At 35.3% G+C, this 21,172-nt stretch overlaps 1 protein-coding gene across 4 annotated transcripts in view; it reads right to left on the reverse strand.

The window, feature by feature from the left end:
* Positions 1-21,172, reverse strand: part of SSBP2 (single stranded DNA binding protein 2) — a 316,425-nt gene that overhangs the window by 58,227 nt on the left and 237,026 nt on the right. For all 4 annotated transcript variants that reach the window (XM_017507723.2, XM_017507775.2, XM_017507742.2 and 1 more), the window contains one exon: positions 9,826-9,885. In XM_017507723.2, the coding sequence (XP_017363212.1) occupies positions 9,826-9,885 (60 nt within the window). The remainder of the gene's footprint in view (positions 1-9,825; positions 9,886-21,172) is intronic.

Raw genomic sequence — 21,172 nt, forward strand, 5'->3', positions numbered from 1 at the left:
GCTGCAGTGCAGTGGTATGCAGTGGTGCAGCCACAAATTCCTGGGCTCAAGCTATCCTCTGCTGTAGCCTCCCAAGTAGCTGGGGCTACAGATGCCTGCCACCACACCCACCTAATTTTTTATTTTTATTATTTTATTTTATTTTTCGAGATGGAGTCTTGATCTGTCACCCAGGCTAGAGTGCGGTGGTGCCATCTCAGATCACTGCAACATCCACCTCCCAGGTTCAAGCAATTCTCCTGCCTTAGCCTCCCAAGTAGCTGGGGTTATAGGCACCTGCCACTGCCTGGCTAATTTTTGTATTTTTAGTAGGGATGGGGTTTCATCATTTTGGCCAGGCTGGTCTTGAACTCCTGACCTCACAATCTGCCTGCCTTGGCCTCCAAAGTGCTGGATTACAGACGTGAGCCACCGCGTCCGGCCTATTTTTATTTTTTTATACAGATGGGGTCTCACTATGTTGCTCAGGCTGGCCTTGAACTCCTAGCCCCAAGCAATCCTCCTGCCTTGGTCTCACAAAGTGCTGGGGTTATAGGTATAAACCACCGTGCCTGGCCAGAGTCTTGCTTTTTTTAATTATCCAAATGATTAGAGGTATACACTCTGAACTTTGACACTTAATTTCTGTCTCATAATAGACAATGATGTTTTATTGTCTATAAACCATTTTCTTTAAAACTTTATTGTTTCTAGTTTATCTTGAAATATCAGAACAATGAGAAGTCCTTCTTGTTTCTGTTCTCCACTTAAAAATATAGCATAATCGTACAGAAGTCTTAACCAATATCAAATTGGTTTTCAAAATGAGTGTTTTTTTAAATCTAAATTTAACTCTTTACTCATCACTGTTTGTCTTGTAGAAAAAGTGAAATCTCTAACTTTTAAAACATTTTTATCAGCCTTGGGATGACCAGATAGTAGCTTTGTGCATCAAAAGGGAGATACTCGCTGCATTTTTTTAAACCTTTAATGTCAGAAAAAATGTATACCTCTGTGACATATTATTTATCTATTTTTAATATGTTAAAGGTATTCCATTCAGATTTGTTTAGTCACAAATTTTGGCACCCATTCTTTCTTCTTTTTTTTTGAGACAGAGTCTCGCTCTTTCACTCAGGCTGGAGTACTATGGTGTGATCATTGCTCACTGCAAGCTCCACCTCCCAGGTTCAAGTGATTCTCCTGCCCCAGCCTCCTGAGTAGCTGGAATTACAGGCATCCACTATCTTATTTGGCTAATTTTTGCATTTTTAGTAAAGACGGGGTTTCACCATTTTGGACCAGGCTGGTGTTGAACTCCTGACCTCAAGTGATCCATACGCCTCAGCCTCCCAAAATGCTGGGATTACAGTTGTGAGCCACCATGCCTGGCCACATTCTTTGTTTTATAAAAGATCTACACACTGACAGAAAAAAAATAAAGCTAATGATGTGGGTGCTTAATAAAAACAAACAAAATATCCATGGTGTATACACTTGTGAGCCAGTGCATTAGTGTCAGGAATTGAGCTAAGTCCTTTAGTATTTTATTCAATGTTTATAACAATCTTATAAAGTTATTATTATTAATCCTTTTCAATGATAAAAAAAAACAAGGTTTAATATGTAACTAATCTGTTAATTTGTCCATGGTTACACTATTTTTAAAAAGGTTTTACTGATGCATGATTTACATACCACAAATTCGCCCATTTTCTAATGTTAGAATATTGTCCACCTAGAGTCATTTCCCATTTCCCCAACACCAGCACCTTGTAGTCTCAGCTACTTGGAGGGCTGAGGCAGGCGAATCACCTGAACCCAGGAGGCAGAGGTTGCAGTGAGCTGAGATTGCACCATTGCACTCCAGTCTGGGCAACAAGAATGAAACACCATCTCAAAAGAAAAAAAAAAAAAGAACTGAAAGTAAAATTATTTCTTGATTCGTGGGCTGCAGAATGGATGTTGTCTTACACTCTTGGGTATAAGACGTGTTGTCAAGGAGCAGTAAAAAAGCAAGAAATCTTGTTCTCTGAGTAGTAGGTCTCAACATGGGGCTTAAAATAGTCATTAAATCATGCTGTAAAAAGATGCACTGTCATCCAGACTTTGTTGTTCAATTTATAAAGGACAGGTAGAGTAGATTTAGTGTAATTTTCTTTTTTTTTTAGACCAGGTCTCACTCTGTTGCCCAGGCTGGGGAGCAGTGGTAGGATCTTGGCTCACTGTAACCTTTGCCTCCTGGGTTCAAGCAATTCTCCCACTTCAGCCTCCCGAGTAGCTGGGACTACAAGTGTATGTCACCAAGCCCAGCTAATTTTTTGTATTTTTTGGTAGAGATGGGGCTTCACCATGTTGGCCAGGCTGGTCTTGAACTCTTTACCCCGAGTTATCCACACACCTCAGCCTCCCAGAGTGCTGAGATTATGGGTGTGAGCCACTGCGCCTGGCCAGATTTAGTGTAATTTTTAAGGGAGCAAGGATTTTCAGAATGGTACATGAGCACTGGCTTCAACTTAAGGTCACCAGTTGTATTACCCCGTAATAAGAGAATCAGCCTGTCCTTTAAAGCTCTAAAGGAAGCAATTGACTCACTATGGCTATGAAAGTCCCAGATGGCATCTTCTTACAACAGTTTAGTGTAGCCATCTTCATTAATTATCTTAGCTGGATTTTCTGGGCTACTTTCCGCAGTAGAATCATCAGCACTTGCTGCATCACCTTGCAAGTAAATTTTCTGGAGACAGTTTCTTTCCTAAACTTCATGAACAAATCTCTGACTGCTGGCTTCAGGCTTTTCTTCTGCAGCTTCCTTAGCTCTTTCAGCCTTCACAGAATAGAATAAACTTAAGGCCTTGCTCTGGATTAGACTCTGGCTTAAGGGAATATTGTGACTGGTTTGATTTTCTATCCAGACCATGAAAACTTTCTTCTATCAGCAATAAGGCTGTTTTGCTTTCTTATCATTTCCGTGTTCACTGGAGTAGCACTTTTAACTTCTTTCAAGAACTTTTCCTTTGCATTCCTAACATGGCTGTTTGGCACAAGAAGCCTAGCTTTTGGCTTATCTCAGCTTCTGACATGCCTTCCTCACTAAATGTAATCATTTTTAGCTTCTGATTTAAAGTGAGTGACATGCAACTCTTCTTTTCATTTGAACACTTAGAGGCCATTTTAGGGTTATTAATTGGCCTGACTTCAAGAATACTGTTGTGTCTCAGGAAGTAGGGAAGCCTGAGGAGAGGAACAGTGATCAGGGAGTGGCTGGACAGTGGAACAGTCAAAACATACAGAGTTATGGATTAAGTTCACTGTCTTGTATGGGTATGGTTTGTGGCACCCTAAAACACATCAAAATCAATGATCATCGTAAGAGATACCACAGTGAAAAAAATTTAATATTATAAGAATTACCAAAATGTGACACAGACACAATGTGAGCACATGCTATTGGATAAATGGCACTTGACTTGCTCAATGCAGGGTTGCCATAAAACTTTGTTTTCAACATCCTAAAAGAAAAGAATTTTCAACCCAGAATTTCATATCTAGCCAAACTCAGCTTCATAAGCGAAGGAGAAATAAAATCCTTTATGGACAAGCAACTGCTGAGAGATTTCCTCACCACCAGGTCTGCCTTACATGAGCTCCTGAAGGAAGCACTAAACATGGAAAGGAACAACCAGTACCAGCCAATGCAAAAACATACTGAACTGTAAAGACCATCGACACTATAAAGAAACTGCATCAACTAACGGGCAAAACAACTAGCTAGCATCAAAATGGCAGGATCAAATTCACACATAACAATATTAACCTTAAATGTAAATGGGCTAAATGCCCCAATCAAAGGACACAGACTGGCAAATTGGATAAAAAGTCAAGACCCACCGGTGTGCTGTATTCAGGAAACCCATCTCACATGCAAAGACACACACAGGCTCAAAATAAAGGGATGGAGGAAGATTTACCAAGTGAACGGAGAGCAAAAAAAAAACACCAGGGGTTGCAATCCTAGTCTCCAATAAAACAGACTTTAAACCAACAAAGGTCAAAAGAGACAAAGAAGGGCATTACATAATTGTAAAGGGATCAGTGCAACAAGAAGAGCTAATCATCCTAAATATATATGCACCCAATATAGGAGCACCCAGGTACATAAAGCAAGTTCTTAATGACCTACAAAGAGACTTCAACTCCCACACAATAATGGTGGGATACTTTAACAACCCACTGTCAATACTAGACAGATCAATGAGACAGAAAATTAACAAGGATAACCAGACTTGAATGCAGATCTGGACTAAGCAGACCTAATAGACATGTACAGAACTCTCCACCCTGAATCCACAGAACATACATTCTTCTCAGCACCACATCACACCTACTCTAAAACTGACCACATAATTGGAAGTAAATCACTCCTCAGTAAATGCAAAAGAATGGAAATCATAACAATCTCTCAGACCACAGTACAACCAAACTAGAACTCAGGATTAAGAAACTCACTCAAAACCGCATAACTACATGGAAACTGAACAACCTGCTCCTGAATGACTACTGGATAAATAATGAAATAAAGATGTTCTTTGAAACCAATGAGAATGAAGACACAACATACCAGAATCTCTGGGACACATTTAAAGCAGCATCTAGAGAGAAATTTATAGCACTAAATGCCCACCAGAGAAGTGAGGAAAGATGTAAAATCAACACCTTAATGTTACAATTAAAAGAACTAGAGGAGCAAGATCAAACAAATTCAAATGCTAGCAGAAGACAAGAAATAACTAAGATCAGAGCAGAACTGAAGGAGACAGAGACACAAAAAACCCTTCAAAAAATCAATAAACCCAGGAGCTGGTTTTCTGAAAAGATCAACAAAATAGATAGACCACTAGCCAGACTAACAAAAAAGAAAAGAGAGAAGATTCAAATAGAAGCAATAAAAAATGACAAAGGGGATATCACCACCGATCCCACAGAAATACAAACTATTATCAGAGATTACTACAAACACCTCTATGCAAATAAACCAGTAAATCTAGCAGAAATTGATAAATTCCTGGACACTTACACACCCTCCCAAGACTAAACCAGGAAGACGCTGAATTCCTGAATAGACCCATAACAAGGTCTGAAGTTGAGGCGGCAATTAATAGCCTACCAACCAAAAAAAAGTCCAGGCCCAGATGGGTTCACAGCCAAATTCTACCAGAGGTACAAAGAGGAGCTGGTACCATTCCTTCTCAAACTATTCCAAACAATAAAAAAAGAGGGAATCATCCCTAACTCATTTTATGAGACTGACATCATCCTGATAACAATACTTGGCAGAGATGCAACTAGAAAAGAAAATTTCAGGCTAATATCCGTGATGAACATTGATGCAAAAATCTTTAATAAAACATTGGCAAACCAAATCCAACAGCACATCAAAAAGCTTATCCATCACGATCAAGTCAGCTTCATCCCAGGGATGTAAGGCTGGTCCAACATCCACAAATCTATAAATCCATCACATAAACAGAACCAACGACAAAAACCACATGATTATCTCAATAGATGCAAAGAAGGCCTTTGACAACATTCAAGAGCCCATTATGCTAAAAACTCTCAATAAAGTAGGTATCGATGGATTGTACCTCAAAATGATAAGAGCTATTTATGACAAACCCACGGCCAATAACATACTGAATGAGCAAAAACTGGAAGCATTCCCTTTGAAAACTGGCACAAGACAAGGATGCCCTCTCTTACCACTCCTATTCAACATAGTATTGGAAGTTCCGGCTAGGGCCATCAGGCAAGAGAAAGAAACAAAGGGTATTTGAATAGGAAGAGAGGATGTCAAATTGTCCGTTTACAGATGACATGCTTGTATATTTAGAAAAACCCATTGCCTCGGCCCAAAATCGCCTTAAGTTGATAAGCAACTTTAGCAAAGTCTCAGGATATAAAATCAATGTGCAAAAATAGCAAGCATTCCTATACACCAATAACAGACAAACACAGAGCCAAATCAGGAGTGAACTCCCATTCACAATTGCTACAAAGAGAATAAAATACCTAGGAATACAACTAACAAGGGATGTTAAGGAACTCTTCAAGGAGAAATACAAACCACTGCTCAAGGAAATAAGAGAGGACACAAACAGATGGAAGAATATTCCATGCTCACTGTTAGAAACAATATCATGAAAATGGCCATACTGCCCAAAGTAATTTATAGATCCAATGCTATCCTCATCAAGCTACCAATAACTTTCTTCATAGAATTGGAAAAAAACACCTTAAACTTCATATGGAACCAAAAAAGAGCCCACACAGCTAAGACAATCCTAAGCAAAAAACAAACAAAACAAACAAACAAACAAACAAACAAAAACAAAGCTGGAGGCATCATGCTATCTGACTTCAAACTATATTACAAAGCTACTGTACTCAAAACAGCATGATACTGGTACCAAAACAGAGATATAGAACAATGAAACAGAACAGAGGCTTCAGAAAGAACACCACACAACTATAACCAACTGACCTTTGACAAACCTGACAAAAAAAAGCAATGGGGAAAGGATTCCCTACTTAATAAATGGTGTTGGGAAAACTGGATAGCCATATGCAGAAAGCTGAAATTGGATTCCTTCTTCACATCTTATACAAAAATTAACTCTAGGTGGATTAAAGATTTAAACATGAGGCCTAATGCCATAAAAACTCTAGAAGAAAACCTAGGCAATACCATTCAGAACGTAGGCATGGGCAAGGACCTCATGACTAAAACATCAAAAGCGATGGTAACAAAAGCCAAAATAGACAAATGGGATCTAACTAAATTTAGGAGCTTCTGCACAGCCAAGGAAACTATCAAAAGAGTGAACCGGCAACCAACAGAATGGGAAAAAATTTTTGCAATCTACCCATCTAACAAAGGGCTAATATCCAGTATCTATGGAGAAGTTAAACAAATTTACAAGAAAAAAACAACCCCATCAAAAAGTGGGCAAAGGATATAAACAGACACTTTTCAAAACAAGACATTTATGCAGCCAACAAACATATGAAAAAAAGCTCATCATCACTGGTCATTAGACAAATGCAAATCAAAACCACATTGAGATACCACCTCACACCAGTTAGAATGGTGATCATTAAAAAGTCTGGAGACAACAGATGCTGGAGAGGATGTGGAGAAATAGGAATGCTTTTGCACTGTTGGTGGGAGTGTAAATTAATTCAACCATTGTGGAAGACAGTGTGGCAATTCCTCAAGGATCTAGGAATATCATTTGATCCAGCAATCCTATTACTGGGTATATACCCAAAGTATTATAAATCATTCTATTATAAAGAAACATGCACATATATATTTACTGTGGCACTGTTCACAATAGCGAAGACTTGGAAATAACCCAAATGCCCATTAATGATAGACTGGGTAAAGAAAATGTGGCACATACACACCATGGAATACTATGCAGCCATAAAAAAGAATGAGTTCATGTCCTTTGCAGGGACATGGATGAAACTGGAATCCATCATTCTAAATAAACTGACACAAGAACAGAAAACCAAACACCTCATATTCTCACTCCTAAGTGGATGTTGAACAATGAGAAAACACAGATACAGGGAGGGGAATACCATACACTGGGACATTGGGGATGGGGGGCTAGGGGAGGAATAGCAGGACGTGGAGGACTATGGGGGGATAGCATTAGGAAAAATACCTAATGTAGATGACGGGGTGACAGATACAGCAAACCACCACCATGGCACGTGTATAACTATGTAGCAAACTTGATCTGCACATGTACCCCAGAACTTAAAGTATAATAAACAAACAAACAAATCCGTGAAGCATAGTAAAATGAGGTATGCCTTGACTACCATTATATAAATGCTCATTGATGATTAAAAAAAATGGTGAATTTCTCAATGCTTTTAAGATTTAATTCAGTAACAGTTTTGATGTACCAAATATTTTATGGACCTCCAATGATATAAAATGAAGTAGAATCATTTAATCAACAAATATCAGAACTAGAAAAGACTTTAGGAACACTCAAGTCCATTTCCATTTTACAGGTAAGTAAGAAAACCAAAGCCCAGAAAGTCTAAGCAAACTTCTCAGTTATATATTGCTGGCCTTTAGACCTAAGATGCTAGATATTTAGGTCCTTTTAAACACACCACTGTCATTTTATTTCTCTAAAATGACAATATCAACACAAAGGATATTAAATTTAGTGTAGGAAGATGTTTGTGTCCATAGCACAACTCACCATTTGACATATATGTTTATACTTTTCTTTTTTCTATATTTCAACCACTGCAACTAGGCTGTTCAAATTAATAGTCTTTTACCACATGCAGCTATCTAAATTTACTTAAAATTAATTTAATTAAAATTTAGTTATTCACTCATACTAGTCCTATCTCAAGTGCTCAAAGTACTAAAACTACTGCATATGATAATGCAGGTATAAAATATTTCCATCATCCCAGAAAGTCAATATATACAGGTTCACCCACACAGAAAATAAAATTCCCTTATGTTGTAACACTTGGCATCTGTGCACTTCCCTTTCCTATTTCATGCTATGTTCCCTGGCCCGATGTACTGAATGCAGATTCAGTACTAGGAGAAAAATGCTCCGGCTGCTCATGTGAGGAGGACTGCCAAGCACTGTTATCATGAGATGACCCAGCACTGCTTCCTGCTGAAAGGTCTCCCCTGGGGGTGAATCTGGGTTGCTAGCACTTTCTGCTGTACGCTAGACGCAGAGAGCACCAGCAGACTGAGACACCTCAAAGACAGCATAATTTCAGTAACAGGAGAGGAGAAGCAGAATTCTGCTGCTGTCAAGTAAATTAGTAGTTTAACTTTCTTGTTCCATTTTTGGTAGGGAAGAAAGTGGAAATGGAGAGAGAATAAGAATGAAAAAGATAATTTATTGTGATTACGGGGTTTACTTTAAATATGGGATAAAGCTAGGTATACAAATAACAGCACTAGAGAAAGTTACAAGATGATTATCTTGACACAAGTATTCCATAGTGTTAAGCATTTAATTTCTTCTTGGGTTACATACATGCACATTGCCTATATCCTAAAACTAAACTATAAGCTCCTTGTGAGTAAAAATTATATTTTATCCTTTTCAGAAAATAATTATGGTATTAATAAAAAGCTATCTGAGAACAAAACATTATGAAATTGTAGCACTCTTGTAGATTAAAATGTTGGAAGATTTATTGTTAAATATTTATTAACAGATCCAACTCTTCTAGAAGCAGCTAATAATTTGCCTAATCTGTCATCATAATTGGGTAAACGAATGTTAGAGCCATGATATTGAAAGCATATTATATGAAAGTAAACAAAAGTATGTTCATGGAAAACTTTATTGTCATTCTTTAAAAGCGAGGATAATCAGCATTTACCAAAATTATGTAATTTTAAAAAATTAGGTTCAAAGTATAAGGTAGACTCCAAGAACAAGCAAACTTTTTTTCTGTAAAGATCCAAATAGTAATATTTTAAGGTTGCTGGGCATATATGGTCTCTACCATGACCACTTAAATCTGTATTGTAGTGTAAAAGTAGCCACAGAAAATACATAAATAGATCTGTGTGGCTGCTTTTCAATAAAACTTTATTTACAAAAAACAGCCAGCTTATGAGCTGTAGTTTGCCAATCCTTGAAGCAGATGATATATGACTAGAAATAGCATTAAATGGCACAGAAAAAGGATAAGTTCATATTTTTATAGAATAAATAAATATATGTGACATTTTCAAGATTCTTACAAAAAACTTAAATAGCACATAAATCTTACCTGATTAGGTATCCTCAATGGGGGCCTTGGACCTCCAGGGTACCGAGGTGACATAAAAGGCTATTGAAGTAAAACAAACAAATAAACAAACAAAACAAAAAACAGTACAATGTAAAATATAGATCTGAAAATAAACTACTTAAAAAAATTTTAGAATTAATCAAATCACAAATCAATGTACTTTGGGCTGCTTTCATTATAGTAAATTCTTCTAAGAAAAATTACCATGTCATTATTTACTTTATAGAATATCTAGAAAATTTTCCAAAGAAAATAAACATAAAAGCTGACTAAATATAGCAAAATATTTTAAAAATGTGAATTATTAAGGCAATAACATCTAGTGGCAAAAATAAGGTTAAGCAGCAGACAATTTAATCTTAAAAAGAACCTCCAGAGGTAGCTTACTGCCTGTTATTAGGTTCTAAATAGATACTTTTGATTGAATTGTTGGGTTTGGTTACCAATTCCTTTAATAATTTTAAGGTTGCCAAATTCCATCTTTTCTTTTATAGCTTTGTTTAAAATGATAAACAAATTTCTTTTCCAAGGGTCATTTGTAGTCAAAAAAGTCACGAGTTTCTTATAGCTCAAAACTGACTCTGTGGGTGTGTCAGCACACACCTATAGTCTCACCTACTCAAGAGGCTGAGGCAGAAGGATTACTTGAGCTCAACAGTTAGAAGCTGTGGTGCATGATGGCCATGCCTGTAAATAGCCACTGCACTCCAGCCTGGGCAACAGAGTAAGATGTTATTTCTTTAAAAAAAATTTTGACCAATAAATAAATAAATAAATAAATAATTGACTACAAATTTTAAAGTTGAAATTTCTTTGCATATTTTGACCCTAGGTGATTATAAAGTATATATTTTTAACAAAAGAAAAAATGGTCTTATATTAAAAGTCAAGTTAATGTATGTTGTTGGATGAATCAGAGGCTCCTAAGATGTACTGAATCTGTCAGTCCAGAAATTGTCTGAAAAATATCCTAAAAGCAACATTTTAGTGAAATGTTTAGGTAGAAGGAGACCATTTTTGATCATTCAGACTTAGGCCCCAAAATTTTGTAAGTTTATTAAATTATTTAAAATTTGATTATTTTTCTAGAAACAACAGAAAAACTATAATTTTGTTTAATTACATCTCAACATATAATTACTTAAATGTAAGATGTTCCTTACATGTAATATAAGCAAATATCAAATCTAAAGGGTTGAATATTAAGATAGTAAGAATGAATTAATATAAATTAAGAATTAATATATAGTAAATAGACAAAGGTTTGGGGACATCACATTTATAGTGCTTTACATAATTAAATCCTACATGTAGAATGTATTTTCTACAAATATTTTTAGAAATTAGGCTTGGAAGACATGGCTACTCATGTTTTCCAGAGCTGTTTTAAAAGGGGCCTCTGAAAAATAAAGTCCTAGGTAATGGTGCATAGATTTTTCCTATGGTATCTTTTGCAGAGTCTGACAAACCAACAAAAGAAACTTCACAATTAAGCAAGCAATTTGGCTTTTTGCTCACTGTGTTCTTATGTGTAAATGTGCTCCCAGGAGTTCATTTTATATGGACAGAAACAGTAGATTATTCAGGTAGTATTGTAACCTCCAGCTGATAAAACTTAAGTAGATTTTCCAATTTTAACAAAGTCGATTTAAAAAATATTTAGTTTTCACATATTTTATTAAAGTTGTCTCTCATTTATCATTTTGAAACTCTATCGTAAATTGGGTAAGTTAGTTATGTACTGTCAGCTAGAAGCTTGTTCTAATATTCACACTCTCTCTGTTATTTTCTCTTTCCTTTCTATATCACCTAATTTCACCTATGAAGCTGTCTTTTAAATTCTGTATTCATTAAAAAAATTTAATAAATATTGTGTCATTGGTTTGTAATGGCTGTCTTTCTTTTACAAAATGATGTTTTATGATATATTCATTAATTCAAAATATAGTATCAATTTAGTTTTCAAACATGGAGAAATAAAAACGGGTTACTAATAATTTTTGTCTGTAATAAAACTACTCTGAAGTAGAATAGAAGGTAAAATTATGTGAAAAATACTACTAAATGTCAAAGGTTGAGATAAATATTTACAAGAGCCTCACTTGAAATCGAACACTTGAGATTTGTGTGTTTATCTGAATGTAAGAAGATGATATAGTGTTATAGTGTTAATTTAATGGAATATGTGAAAGGAGAATTTTTTTTCCCCAAATGGATGGCATTGTGAATGAATGTATGTTAATGAACTGTCTATACCTTCCTACCTAGGAAGAGGCTGCTGTGAGGGAGGGTCAGTGCATGTGGCTAGCTAGGGACCTGCAGGTTACTACAACATGAGCTCAAGAGAAAGAGACAGATTCTGTTTTTAGTCCATTTATTTGCTCTTATATGTTCTCCTTTAAGAAGTTCAAATTTGTGTGGTTTTTTGGAGGCAAAAAAAAGAAAACCACTTATAAACTCTAATCTATATCTACACAATTAAAACACAAAAAGATAAAACAATCAGTTAATATGGCTAAAACTACTACTTTTACCTGAAACATAAAGATCACTATGGTTAAAGTATTTTTAATATAAAATTAGTGCTATTACAACATATGGTTTAATGTTCAGATTGATCCTTACCTTATCTAGGTAACCACCTAACTCCTCAACTGCCTAGTGAATTAGCTGTGTAGACACGGCAACAGAATCCAAAAGGGTTTGCATACTAGCAAATGTGCAGTAATATCTGTACTTCACTATTTAGAAGTCAATTTGCTTTCAAATGAAATTCAAAATATTAACACAAATTTTAATTATTTTATGGTAAAACGCTAATCTGTCAGAGATTATGCTAATGTAAATTATATCTATTGAAAGACATGTCAGTATTTCCTGTTTTAGCAATTTGAGAACAGGTGCTTCAGGAGTCTTTGGGTTGGGCGAGGTGGCTTATGCCTGTAATCCCAGCACTTTGGGAGGCTGAGGTAGGCAGATCACTTGAGGGCAGAAGTTTGAGACTAGCCTGGCCAACATGACAAAATGCTATCTCTACTAAAAATAAAAACAATTAGCTGGGCTTGGTTGCGCACACCTGTAACCCCAGCTACGTGGGAGGCTGAGGCAGGAGAATCACTTGAACCCAGAGGTTGTAGTGAGCCAAGATTGCACCACTGCACTCCATCCTGGGTGACAAAGCAAGACTGTCTCAAAACAAAATAAAACAACACAAAACAACACAACACAACAGACAAAAAAGAGTCTTTGGTTCTTAAAATGTGTTTACCCTTTATGTTTGGGGGAACATTCTTTTTTCTGTTTCAGTTTGAGTATCAAATACTTGTCTGAAGGTCTCATGATGGTGAAACAGTATTTTAACTGGAAAAAAGCCTTCCCCAGAAAGAATTATTTGTAATGTGTGTGGAAATAACATTTGACTGGGAGTCAAGGACCTGGGTTTTAGTTTTTGTACCTCTATTAATTAGCAGTGTCCCTGAGCCAATAATCTTTCAGGGCTTTAGTTTTCTCAATCTTAAAATGAGAGATTTGAACCAGATGATTTCTAAAGTCCTTTTTAAAATAAGGGACCCATGATTCTGTTAATTATTTTCAGTATTACATTTAAATACAAAGATTAGTATAATGGAGATAGCTATACATATTTGAAGTGTGTGTGGGTGAGGCAGGGAGTGGGGATAAAGGCATACGTTTTTAAGGCACAAACCATTTTTATTGAGGAGCTGAAGAAAATTATTACCATGTTTTGTAGAGAAAAGGAAAAACCTGAAGATTAAATATCCCAAAAAACAACAAAAAAATCTTTGTTGTGTCAGATTAAAGGTCAATTAGGAGAATAAAAAAGCTATACTTATCAATGAGAAAATATGGCAGAAATCTGTTCATTCAAAAACAACATATATATATATGTTTGAATGAATAAAACATAGATATAGATAGATATAGATATATTGATATTGATGTAGATATAGATTGATTAACAGGGTCTTACTCTGTTGCACAGGCTGGAGTACAGTGCCATGATCACGGCTCCATGCAGCCTTAACCTCCCAGGCTCAAGCAATCCTCCCACCTCAGCCTCCTAAGAAACTGGGACTACAGGTGTGGTATACAACAGCATACCTGAGCATCCAAAAAAAAAATTGTGGAGACAGGGTCTCGCTCTGTTGCCCAGGCTCATCTCAAACTCCTGGGCTCAAGTGATTCTCCTGCCTTGACCTCCCAAAATGCTGGGATTACAGGTATGAACCATCACGTCCCGCTCATCAAATATTTATTAAACACTCACAAAGGCACTGTTCTAAGTGGCTAGATATATCAGTGAACAAAGCAGATAAAGATGACTGCCCTCTGATTAGGATTTTTCAAGGTTCATAGTCTTGTAATTAATAGGAGAAACAATTTTCTATAAAAAACTGTTTTCTACATCGGTCCACTAATCTGAGACAAATAGAATGTTCTCTTCACCAAATGGCAAGTATCAATAAAAACCCAGAGAAAATAATATTTCAATCTGGTGTCTTTCCTCAAAAGTCATATTACATCATCCCTATTTGATAGAACATGTAGTGCTATGAATACTGAAGATCAAGGCTATGCTTTTAAAACAGTTTCCAAATCAGGAAAAACTCATAGGTAAGCTTATTTACTTTATAAGAGAAATTGGGTAGCATAGTTAGTACTCTGACATATGGAAACTACATTTATAGGTATAAATTCTCATTTCTAAATGTTCTAGTTATCTCTGTATGCTATGGACTGAATGTTTATGTCTCCATAAAATTCCTAAGTTAAAACCCTAATCTCCAATGTGACAGTATTTGGAGGTGGGACCTCTGAGAGCTAATTAAGTCATGAGGGTGGAGCCCTCATAAATGGGATAAGTACTCCTATAAAAAGAGGCACAAGAGAGATATCTTTCTTTCTGTCATGTGAGTATTACAGCTATCTGCAAGCCAGGAGGAGGGCCCTCACCAGGAGTCAAATTGGTTGGCACCTTGATTTTGGACTTCCCAGCCTTCGGAACTCCAAAGAATAAATTTTTGTTGATTAAGTTTCCTCATCTATGGCATTTTATTATAGCAGCCCAAACTAAAACAGCCTAAAATAAATGTGATAACCCAAAGTAGAAGAAATAAAAATATATATGAAGCAAAGATAATCAATAAATATTTGGTGACAATATGAAAGAAAAGAATAATAGAAACACAAACCAAATGTTCAGCTCATTTCCTCCAACTAGTCTTCTGGAGAAAAAATTACACCATTTAGAATCATAATTTACTTCAGAATGGATGCCATTATGTTTTAAATAATTATTTCTCTATTATATGAAGAGTTATTCACAGAATTTTAGACTTCCGTTTTCCTTTATTTCTTGTCCTTTCTGCTAACACAAAAGCAATAGTTTCGCCTCTCCTTATTTTAATCTTTCATAGGCCCTTAGCTTTTTATCTCAATCCCCTAAGAATTAGAAGGAACCAGCTCTTTCTCATCCTCATGTTACCTAAAGGTAGATCCCTCAGTCCAAGTCTTTTCTTTCTGAAGGTCCCAGGCTCCTTAATGAAATTTTTTTTATTAACTATTTACCTGAAATTACAAGTGATACAAACTATTTTTAGTCCTAACTACTTTTAAGATGTATATGATAAAACTGTACATCTTAAATGACACATTACTCAAATGTTAATTTTGTTAATATTTTCTAACATTGTCAACAAAATCTAAAAATCCCATATAAATATGATTCCCCAACACCAAAATATTCTCTATTCCTTGAGATTATACTGTACTCTCCTTTCTCTGCCAAGAAAATTTCTATTAATTCCCCAATGGCCAGTTTTGGAACATCCCTTTCTCTTTAAAGAACTTCTATAGGCTTCATTTCCCCTACTTCATCAGCACTTTATTTATACTATTTATCATAGTGGATTTAGCACACTTTAGTATAATGTAAATACTCTGATATGAAGGAACTCCATTTTAGAGGAAAGAAAACAAAATACTATCAGAGCAACAACTATCTTAATGACAAGGTAATTGATCCTTAAAATAAGGCCAACATTTCTTAGAATAACTAAAATTGATGTAGCAATGTATAAATCACCTTATATCTCATTATATTTCACTTTATATCTCATTATATCTCATCTTGGCTTTAAAAATTCTTCAAATCTTTGTCTTTCAGTATAAATTAGTAACAAAAAAGTGAAAACCAAAAAGAAAAACCCTCTAAAATGTCAATCGCTAAGCATTTTCTATATTCTCTTATTTTATAAGCACAATTTAAAACAATCAGTGATGAAGAAAAGAATAACACTAATTTCATTAGAGTGAACAAATTAACATTTAGGACAGTTTACACATCAGAAAGCTTAGAAATCTGAGGTACCATTCTAAAACACACAATTCTACAGGACTTACCTAATTTAAAGTAACTCTGGAGTTTTTTGAGGATAAAATTATTCATGTGAAATTAGCTTCTAAATTTGAAAACTTTGACGTTTTAAAACTTTTTTTTTTCCTTTTTTGAGATGGAGTCTCACTCTGTTGCCCGGGCTGGAGTGCAGTAGCACAATCTTGGTGCACTGCAACCTCAACCTCCTGAGTTCAAGCGATTCTCCTGCCTGAGTCTCTCGACTAGCTGGGGCTACAGGTGTGTGCCACGACACTTAGCTAATTTTTGTATTTTTAGTAGAGACAGGGTTTCACCATGTTGGCCAGGCTGACCGTGAACTCCTGACCTCAGGTGATCCGCCTGCCTATGACTCCCAAAGTGCTGGGATTACAGGTGTGAGCCACAGCATTCTGCCAAAACTTTTTACCTGACTGAAAGAAATATGTAATTACCAGGTTTAAGAAAATATAAACTTACAAAACAATTTAGCAAAGTGACCATTTACTTAACAAAAGACTTCTTACTTCACAAAATTACTCACTTGAAGTCTTGCAAGTTCTGTATTATACATTTATAATAAAATATTACTTATGCAATTTTATTTCAATATGCCTTTTAGAAACATGTTGAAGAAGGAAGTTTAACTTTTTAAAGCTTACTAGATCATCCTCTTTATTTTATATAAAAGAAAAACAAAGACCAAATTTCTCAACTTAGTCTTCTTTTCTTTATAACACTCTGCTACAGAAATACCTTTAGAATAATGGCAGGTACACACACTTATGTACCTGTCACATTTATGGTCAGTTGGTCATAAGAAGTATATGGTACATAAATAAATTGCTTGATTTGGCACTTCCTCTCAGGCCCCCAGCAACTGTACAACCATTTATTAAATACTTAATGTGGAATTCTTTAGTTACCACTCAAACATGAAAGGTGAAAAAGTAGTGGTGTTTCAGGTGAGCTAGCTAATTTGCACATAATGCACTAATTAGCATATGCTCTTGATTTGCCAAACTAAAAAATAAAAATAAAAACGTAAATGCTGAAATAAATTTCAAAAGCTCTATCTCTTTTCTTGAACATTTTTGGTAGAGTTTTGATAATATATGTAGTCTTTAGTCCATTTATTTGTGTTTTTAAGGGAATAGTAGAGGATGGGTAGAGAATGGTGGTCAATGGGTACTGTATTAAATATTATCATTGTAACAAAGTTGTTCATTATAATGTGTTCATGAAGGAAAGAAAGCAGCCAGCACATTCTAAGAGAGAATGTATGAAGCAAATGTTCAGTAAATATTTGGTTGGTTCAGTAGCTGGCTCATTGACCAAGGGATGAACAACCCTAATAGAAGACTAAAACCCCACAAAAGATATAATAAAGCTTGGTCCTCTTATATAAAATCTCACCTGACCAATTTATTTTTCTTGTTAAAAATAGGCAGTAGCTGTTGACGTGGGGTTGTGTAATGAGAAAATGCTTATAAAGTATATCTAGAGGAGGAAATCCTGCTTGCTTAAATATGATACATTATATCTTCCAGAGGCCCTAATAAAAGTAACGAACAACAAGTTGGGGACCCCAAATATCCATATTAACAATACACAAAAGAATTTATAATTTAGGTTACTAATATGGCCTTTCATTCTCTCCTCCTGCTTTCAGGTTTCTCTTACTATTTCTGGGGTGACAGGGTTGAAAATAATTAGTCTTAGGTAGTTTTACAGAATAGCAGTATTTAGTAAGAATCATTTGGCATAAAAGGATATCAGGTTAATTTATATACAATTTTTCGAGAAAAGTGTGGTAACATTGATCTTTTAATAAAGCATACACCAGTCACAAGAACTGCTAACAATTCTATATAGCAGTTAGCCTCTCAGGTGTGTCTTATAAAGGGCCATGTTTATACATGGATCCTAAACTTATAGGCTGAAATATATTATAAATGCTATAATCTTCATGTCTCAGAAACAACACATTTTAGTTGAAATGTTTTCTTTCCATTAAGAAAAGTCTCAGCATTTAAGTAAAAATATAAAACCTTATGCTTTCTTAATATCATATTGTCTTTAGCATGTAACCATCTTTAAATTAAAAACCTGTAAGAAAATGGTTATTTGCCAAAAAAGTGATTTTCTTCCTTCAACATTTAGGTAAAAACACAAGGTACAAAGTGAAATAGAGCCTAGAAGAATATGGGTGATCTTCAGTAATTATATTATGCACATAAATAACAAATTGATCTTACTTGGACCTGTGTAAACATGGGTTTAGACAGATTTAATCTTTCCTTTGATATTTTCTATGCACTGTTTGAAACAGATATAGGAAGACAGAATTCCATGACATAAAAATTATTCTAGAATCTAAAACACAATTTTAGAAAATGATAAAAATGACTGTGTAAAATTATTTATTCATAGTTCTGCAAAAGTAATAAAAATACATTTACTGTAAGATTTAACCAAAAGCATAAACATTCTTTAAAAAAGTAGTACTTATTATTCATGATGTGCCCTTTTTCTTTAGTTAATTCTCTTTACCATATATGATTTTCTCTTTATAGATTTCTATTTTGCATGTCGCTATTCTATATTTTACTTACAAGCAAATCATTTCTTAAAACTTAAATGTGTTAACTCTCTTGAAGTCATGTGTTATCAACAAGTATTAAATAAATAATATTGAGAATATTACTTTGAAAAATCACTACAGAGTATTGCGACATCCTTATTTCAGCCATGTTTCATTTAAGAATGTTCACATATTTTTAATTTTATAATTCCATGAGATACTTCATACATTTTCTGTAGAAAAGTAATGATGCATAAATTATACATCAAATGAATTTTGTCAAAGTTACTTTATAATTCTATGTCATAATTTGTTAGTTTCCTTGCTGTTTTTCATGAACATCTCCATCAGACATTACTGACACCCCAGTGGATAAGACATTCTTGATTAACACATTTTAATTCCAACTAGTACTAAACTAATTTAGCTCACAAGATGACATACTTATGTTGGCATATTCTGCTGATAAGCATAAGTATGTACTTTATCTTCCATACATCTTAGATATTCTATCATCAGCACTTAATTAAAATAACTCACATAAAATAACTATAAAGTAATGACAGATCCAGTTTTTCTGGTGTTATTTTGGCAAGGCTAACCCAATAGAGCAGGGTTCCAAACAAGCTGATTCTTCTACATGGATTTAGTCTAAGCATCAATACTGGTCACTTACATTATGAACCTTTTGAAGATGAGACTTTTTCTCAAGTCTTCTCTACCATGTACTCATTGGATAAAGGTGTGTTGCAACAGACATTGGGATTGTGAATGGGGGACTAAGCTGTCTGCTGGTCTAATAAACTATAAATGTTTTAATAATATTCTATAACAACTTTAAATAGTTTGTTTAAATCCATTTATATTCAGAAAAATACAGTGTGAGACAAGTATCTGGAACTACTATGCTCCTGTGCTGTCTCCTACTACTGATTAAAAAGACAATGACAGATTAATTCTTTTTTTTTTTTTTTTTTTTTTTTTGATACGGAGTCTCGCTCAGTCACCTAGGCTAAAGTGCAGTGGCACAATCTCGGCTCACTACAACCTCTGACACCTGAGTTCAAACAATTCTCCTGCCTCAGCCTCCCGAGTAGCTTGGAACAAAAGCATGTGCCACCACGCCTGGCTAATTTTTTGTATTTTTAGTAGAGATGGGGTTTCACCATGTTAGCCAGGATGGTCTCGATCTCCTGACCTCGTGATCTGCCAGCCCTCCTGAAGTGCTGGGACTACGCCTCCCAAAGGCCTGAGCTGCCGTGCCTGGCCTCCCATATTTTAAAAAATAATAGTTTGAGTAAGAAAAAAAAGATTTGAGATTTATAATTTAGGATAAAATATCAGGCTGACTTAATTAAAAATAGGCTAAAACAGTATTTTTTAAAAATCACCTTACTTTTTCATTAAATAATGCAAAAATACTCCTCTTGCCTCCCTTTTCCCTACTTTATATTCGTACTTTCGTGTAATCTTGCTCCAGATGAAAGTATGGAAGATAGGTACTTCAATTTATTTAAATGTATTACTACAACAAAAGCACGGCATTTTGTTCTTAAGTTTCTGATATCTTGATCTGCTGGGGAAGTTTCTACTGATTAAGTGGTAGTCCTTTCAAATTCCCATGCAGAGATAACAGCATTTGTTAAAAAAAAAACTGGCCTATGGGCTTGGTCTTCTGATATAACTGGCTGGTTACATGTGTGTTTTTACTTCTTTAGAAATGAAAAAAGTACTCTCATATTCATTTGGTAACTTACTAATAAACATGAAGCTTATGTTTAAAGCTACTCAACTCATATCTGAACTATCTCTTCTGATATAACTGGCTGGTTATATACATGTTTTTACTTCTTTAGGAATGAAAAAATACTCTTATATTCATTTGGTTACCTACTTATAAACATGAAGTTTATACTTAAAAGCTACTCAACTCATATCTGAACTATGTAATATGGTATTTCTATAAAACAGATTTTTTTTTTTTTTTGAGACAGAGTCCCACTCTGTTGCCAGGCTGGAGTATAGTGGCATGATCTCGGCTTACTGCAAACTCCACCTCCCAGGTTCCAGTGATTCTCCTACCTCAGTCTCCAGGATAGCTGGGACTACAGGCACATGCCACCACACCCTGCTAATTTTTCTATTTTCAATAGAAACGGGGTTTCATCATGTTGGCCAGGATGGTCTCGAACTCCTGACCTCAGCTGATCTGCCCGCCTCAGCCTCCCAAAGTGCTGTATATATCACACCTGTAATCCCAGCACTTTGGGTGACTGAGGCAGGCAAATCACCTGAGGTCAGGAGTTCAAAACTAGCTGGGCGTGGTGGCAGGCACCTGTAATCCCAGC

The sequence above is a fragment of the Cebus imitator genome, unplaced genomic scaffold, assembly GCF_001604975.1.
Source record: "Cebus imitator isolate Cc_AM_T3 unplaced genomic scaffold, Cebus_imitator-1.0 Scaffold16, whole genome shotgun sequence".
Taxonomy (NCBI): Eukaryota; Metazoa; Chordata; class Mammalia; order Primates; family Cebidae; genus Cebus; species Cebus imitator.